Consider the following 6,238-nt stretch of genomic DNA (forward strand, 5'->3'; position numbering starts at 1 on the left):
AACGGCTCGGAGAGGTCCTTCCCAATTCTGACGGCGCTGCTGGTGTTGAGCAACGTCATCTGGCAAAGCCGTATTAGTTTTGTGGGGATACCAAATTCAGACATCGCGGCATACAGATAACTCCTTTCCGTACTGTCGAATGCAGCTTTGAAATCGACGAAAAGATGATGTGTGTCGATTCTCCTTTCGTGGGTATTTTCCAGGATTTGGCGTATTTTAAATATTTGGTCGATGGTAGTCTTTCCAGGTCTAAAGACACACTGATAAGGTCCAATCAGTTGGCTGACGGTGGGCTTCAGCCTTTCCCTCAATACACTCTCTAGAACCTTATAGGCGATATTTAGAAGACTAATCCCGCGGTAATTGGCAGGATCGCCCTTCTTATGGATTGGGCAGAGCACACTTAAATTCCAATCGGCAGGCATGCTTTCATCCGACCATATTTTGCATAGAAGCTGATGCATGCACCTCCCTCGCCGCCATCTTTGAATAGCTCAGTCGGCAGTCCGTCGGCACCCGCGGCTTTGTTGTTCTTTAGCGTTATCGCTATTCTCACCTCGTTATGGTCGGGTAGCGGAACGTTAATTCCGTCGTCGACGATTGGGGTATAGGGATCTCCACATTCTCTGTGACATGCGCAGCTATCACTGTTTAGCAGGTTCGAGAAGTGTTTCCTCCATAATTTAAGATTACTCTGAATGCCAGTCACCAGTTCGCCGCTTTGTTCTTACAGGAAAACGCCCCGGTCTTAAAACTTTCTGTCAGCCGCCAAACTTTCTGGTAGAATTTTCGGGCGTTGTTCCTGTTGGCCAGCACCTCAAGCTCCTCGCACTCACGTATTTCGGCCTCTCGTTTCTTCTTTTGGATAATACGTCTTTCTTCCTTTTTTAGCTCTCTGTAGCGATCCCACATGGCTCGCTTTGCGCCCCATCTCAGCGTGGCTCTATAAGTACGGAATTCAGTGAACGTAGGTTCGAATCTCCGTGAAACACCAAAATGAAGAAAAACATTTTTCCTAATAGCGGTCGCCTCTCGGCAGTAAATGGCAAACCTCCGAGTGTATTTCTACCATGAAAAAAGCTCCTCAAAACTATCTACCGTTCCGAATCGGTCCCTCCATTTTTGAAACGACATCAACATGCACGCCACAATTAGGAGGAGGAGCTCAGCCAAATACCCAAAAAGGGTGTAAGCGTCAGTTATATACTTATATATTATACACACCTGCTATAAAAGTGAATTCACACTTTATTATCACTGAGATACGAAGAATAACAAAGTTCTAATTTTTTTTTATTTAAAATTTTTATGAGCAAAAAATACCAATTGGCTTAAATTGTACTTTCTCACAACAAAACTAATTTTCTCCATGCCAACAACATTCAATTATACTTAAATATGTCCGAAAGAATACTGAACATACGAATCTCGGACACTGGTAATAGATATTTTAAGTTATTAATAAAACGTATTACATTTTCAAATTTGTTAATAAATATTTAGATGCACTTGCATGTATATTTTATTATATAACTGCACACATATCTGCTTAATTAATTATATAAATATTCTAAATCCAATTATTTCCCTTCTTAGTAATTCTGAAGGTCCACGCGAACTTCAATCCATTCTTGTCAATATGATTCTTTGGTGGGAAGACAATATGCAGTCTCTTTCCATTTGTGGTCCACTACAAGAAATATCACATACATACATTGTAAATATAGTAAAGAAAAGTATGCGTTAATTCCATGTTTTAATTTCATTACATTGATTTGTATATTCTCCATTCCCAAGAGGGTAACATTCATATCCCCTTTACTGGTGTCAGTCATAACGTCTTCATAGCCAAACAACAGAACATTCGACTTGGTATCCTTGGCGAAAGTACCAATTGGATACAAATCTATTTCATTGGTATCGTAGGGATATTCCAGAACGATCGCATAAATTATAGAAGATGAATTAGTTGGATCCAATTTTTGTGTGTACCACACATTAGGCGTAACGCTGTCGTTTTGGTAAATCCATGGCTTACTGCCATAAATTGCCTCACCATTAACGCTTAGCCATTTACCCATATCACGTAAGCGTTCTTCAAATATTGGTAATATTGTGCCATATTTCGTTGGTCCCACATTGATGAGCGCATTGCCATTACAGCTAACGGTTTTAACAATTTCTGTTATAAAATATTAACAAATTTTAGACACGGTATGTGCTTCAAAAATTGAGCATATTACCAGAGATGAGCTCCTCTGACGTCATGAAATCATTGAGACTAACGTCGAAACGTTGTCCCCAGCTACTTTTGTCCAAAGTAAAAGCATTTTCCCATTTGTGTAACTGCACAACGCCGGGATTATAACGATCTTGACAATTGTAAAAATCGCCATGGTGACATGCAGTGCCAAAACCCCAACGATCATTGGTAACAATTGTGTCACGCACCGGGCTATCGTTGTACAACCTAGAGATACAATTTTTATTGAGAGATGAAATATCAGCTAATTTCCTACAATAAAAATTACCAAGCAATAAATTCTTCTGATTTCCAGTATTTAGCCGGTGCCTCCCAATCACCATCTGACCATAAGATTTCAGGCAGATATTCATTTACTAATTCAATTTGCTCTGGACGCATTTTTCTGTTGACATAATCTTGCTCCAAAAAGATATGCAATTTATCCTTAATATATAAACGATTAAACCATTCGAAAAGTGAATAATATAGACCAAATTTGAGTGAGGTCTCTTTGCGAATTGCGGTTGAAAGCTCACCTGAAAACGACATTAAAGGAAAATTAATTACGAAAATATGCAGGAAAGTAGGTAACTTCAGAGAGGATTAAGTATGGGTATGCGGTGGCAGATAATGGTGTTTCAATGGTTATTTATCAGAAAGGATGTGAAATGGGTAAATAGGCATTCGGAAGTTCAGTCTCCAAAAACCAATTTGATAGAAAAAGTTGTTTCTAATAGCGGTCGCTCCTCGACAGATAATGGCAACGCTCTGAGGTCCTCATAAAAAACCATTTGCCGTTCGGAGGCGACGTACAACAGTAAGTCCCTTTACATATAGAACAACATTAAAATGAACAGCACAAATAGAAGTAAGAGCTCGGCCAAACACCCAAAAAAGCTGTCGCGCCACTTATAGTTGTGGTAAAATAAATCCAATAAGTTTTGCGCAAATGGTTTAAAACTGTTTATGGTCATCTTTAACTTCTGTACCGTGCTACGACTACTATTATGCCGGTCAACTTCGATTATTTCTGTAATTTTATCAACATTTTCGACATTATCGACATTTTCTTTAAATCAAAAATGCCTGAACGAAACCAAAATTGCACGTAATTAACTGTATTGGGATCGGCACCATAAACGCTATTCACAATTTCAGCGGCCTGGTCTTCGTCTTTATCAAAGGGAAACTGTAAAATGTACCGAATTTTTCTTTTTTGACCTACATTGTTAACACCCTATAACTCACAACTGAATGGCCCAAACAAGAAACAGCAAAAGAATTTTTTGGCAACAAGCAGAAACTTTTTTGTACACTGGACATCTGAACGGTCCTACAACTCAGCAACTAGCACCGAATAGGTCTAAATGTTACAAAAACAGAATGTGAACTCATATATTTCGAGGAGTTTTCAAGATTGAGAGATTCAAACATTTAAAAATTGTCTAGCGACCTATAAACTATTGCAGTGCGACTACCAAGAAGCGTTTAGCCTTTCTTAGAGAATCTGAATCTTTTTTGTGGTACTCAAATTTAACCTTATCTTATCTAATAAAAAACTTACGAATAATGTCTCGCTTCGGTCCAATATCCATTGAATTCCAGCTGAAAGACGCTGTAGATGGCCAGAGCGTGTAACCGTCATGATGTTTGCTGGTTAGTACTACATATCTAAAATGTTAATAAATGCTTAGTTTTGTTTTATCTATACTTATATTTATAAAAATGCCAGCAAATGAATATTAATAATTCAAAAATTTAAAACATTTCCAATGATCTGCCAAGTTTGTAGTATATTAAGTACCGTAAAATAAAAAAAAAATACTTTAAAAAATGTTCATGTACATACATAGCCAGAGTAGATAAATCCGCCCATAAAAATTGCAATATTGAATGACCAAATTAAATCATTAAACTGTAGCTAAAATGTGTACATTTTCAAATTTATTTTAGTTTAAGTTGAAATGGCCAGAAAAGAAATCACTACATAGACATGCAAGGCTATCTATTTTTCTTATGTGACGCCAAAATTAAGAAAAAATTTAAAAGAACCTTCAAAACAATTTTAAATAAAAACGAGAGCAAAACAATTCAGTTTGTGATCCAGGTTTATTTAATTTTAGGTTTATGTAGGTTTATTTAATTTTAAATAATTTGGAATCTATTATTTCTATCGCCGCGACACTTTTAAAACAAACAATTTTGATCGGAATTGGAATTTATATATATATTTATCCTGTCTTTAAAATATATTTTTGTTATATTAGAATATAGAAATACTTCATTAAAAAAGCACACAAATTATAAACATTACTTTTAGCCCACTTTTTATCACTCTAATACAATTTTGCACAAAAAGCTAAACACTAAAAATTGAAATACAATTTACCTTACCTTGCTCCACTGTCGCGAAAGAGAAGCGCCCACTTTGTAGCATTAAACAATTCAGCAGTAAATTCATGAGCGAATTCTTGATAAGAGAAATTTGGCTTGTAGTTGCTTTTCATAAAAGTCAAATAGTTTGGATATCGTAAATCTGAAAAAAACTCGGAAATTAAACAACTGCATCGTTGTATCTATTTTAGGGAGTTTCAAAATCACTCACTTAACCAATCCTCCCAAAACCATTCAGAACCAAAACTGGGCACTGAATACACGCCCCAATGTATAAAGATGCCAATTTTCGCCTCATCATACCAGCTCGGCAATGGACGCTTATCGAGACTATCCCATTTCGGTTCATAACGTTCCGAGGCTGCTGTTTTGATAACCATCAGGCAAACTAAAGATACACTTAGTAGCCGGCTGGTCATTGCTTATTAATTGATAATACTCGTAGAACAACAAAAACAAAGCTGAGCTATCGAAATCGAATGTTATAAAAGCCGATCGCGAAGATAAGCATCCGCTATTAAAATGAGCGGCCATAAACAAACGTCGCTATGCGGTAATAAAATCTAAACTTGCTCGCTGGAAGATCGACTTGACACTGTGAGCGCGACGACGCTGTCTAAACTAGCGATTGATTTGACGCTTTGAAAAGCACACTGACAAAAAATGCCGTGAGCTGAAATGTTAGAAAGCGAGAATTTGAAAATTGACTATTGAAAAGTAAACACAGATGCATACATATGTATGAGTATCCCAATAGGAAGCTGCGAGTATATATGTATATGTACATATCTATCTTGGGTAAAGAATAGTTAAACCGCTAACCAAAACTACTCTTATGTACTTCAACAAATTACTTCACTCAAGCGTAACGTCGATTCCCAAAAGCGAATGCAGTTCCCGTGATCATTTTGCGTACTTGTCGTATGATATTTTTCAAACGCAAAAAATGCATGTTTTATCCAGAAAATAAGTGGAATATTGCTGGTCATTTCTTTTTGTTTTCTGAGTTTGTATAATTCTCCCAGCTGCTCCGCACTTTTCGGAGCTTACGTAGTGAACCTATGCTGATCATGGAAAATTCAAGCCGTATCTTGAATTGTGCTATGAAACAAAAGGAAAATGGAAAACAGTCTCTAAAATGGGGGAACTCTCAGTAGCAGGTTTGAGATGTATTTTAGGGCCAATTTTTGTCCCGAAAAAACTTATTTTAGATCCGTTTTTTCTATTGTAGGAAAAAGTTTAATCGGCAAGCAATAGTATTCGCTCTTTAGATCAGTATTGCTTCATAATGTGTACGAGTATGAATGTAAACATATTATTTTTTTTCGAAATAAAGCACTATCAACCTGTTCTTTCGGCGTTAGTTTTCATCCTCTCATATAAAATTTTAAATACTTACATATTTTTCTTTAAGAAGTATGCACTTCCACGTATGCATTAAAACGAAAATGCAATGGCTAATACAATTGGTCAGCGAAGTTAAGTATCTTGGCCTTGTCCTGGCTGTCAAGCTTAACTGGAAAGGCATGCTGCCGCAACCTTGTCCAAAGCAACAAAGCTGTTACGATCGACAAACGTCTAGCAGGAAAATCTTGGAGC

At 36.8% G+C, this 6,238-nt stretch overlaps 1 protein-coding gene across 1 annotated transcript; it reads right to left on the reverse strand.

Annotated features, from left to right (window-relative positions):
• Positions 1-1,296: 1,296 nt before the first annotated feature.
• On the reverse strand, positions 1,297-5,253 carry LOC128861859 (putative alpha-L-fucosidase). Its single transcript, XM_054100235.1, has 7 exons — positions 4,851-5,253; positions 4,640-4,781; positions 3,810-3,916; positions 2,532-2,781; positions 2,244-2,470; positions 1,770-2,182; positions 1,297-1,690 (listed from the first exon to the last, which is right to left on the reverse strand). Exons 1-7 carry the CDS (start codon positions 5,056-5,058, stop codon positions 1,571-1,573), a joined length of 1,467 nt encoding a protein of 488 aa, XP_053956210.1. The 5' UTR covers positions 5,059-5,253; the 3' UTR covers positions 1,297-1,570.
• Positions 5,254-6,238: the final 985 nt, after the last annotated feature.

This window comes from Anastrepha ludens, chromosome 4, assembly GCF_028408465.1.
Source record: "Anastrepha ludens isolate Willacy chromosome 4, idAnaLude1.1, whole genome shotgun sequence".
Taxonomy (NCBI): domain Eukaryota; kingdom Metazoa; phylum Arthropoda; class Insecta; order Diptera; family Tephritidae; genus Anastrepha; species Anastrepha ludens.

Excerpts from the sequence above, each read along its gene's own strand:
- LOC128861859 (XM_054100235.1), bottom strand. The coding sequence starts at position 5,058 with ATGACCAGCCGGCTACTAAGTGTATCTTTAGTTTGCCTGATGGTTATC. Across the intron at positions 4,782-4,850 it reads GTTTTGGGAGGATTGGTTAA|ATTTACGATATCCAAACTAT; the intron begins GTGAGTGATTTT and ends AGTTTTTTTCAG. Across the intron at positions 2,782-3,809 it reads ACCGAAGCGAGACATTATTC|GTGAGCTTTCAACCGCAATT; the intron begins GTAAGTTTTTTA and ends TGTCGTTTTCAG.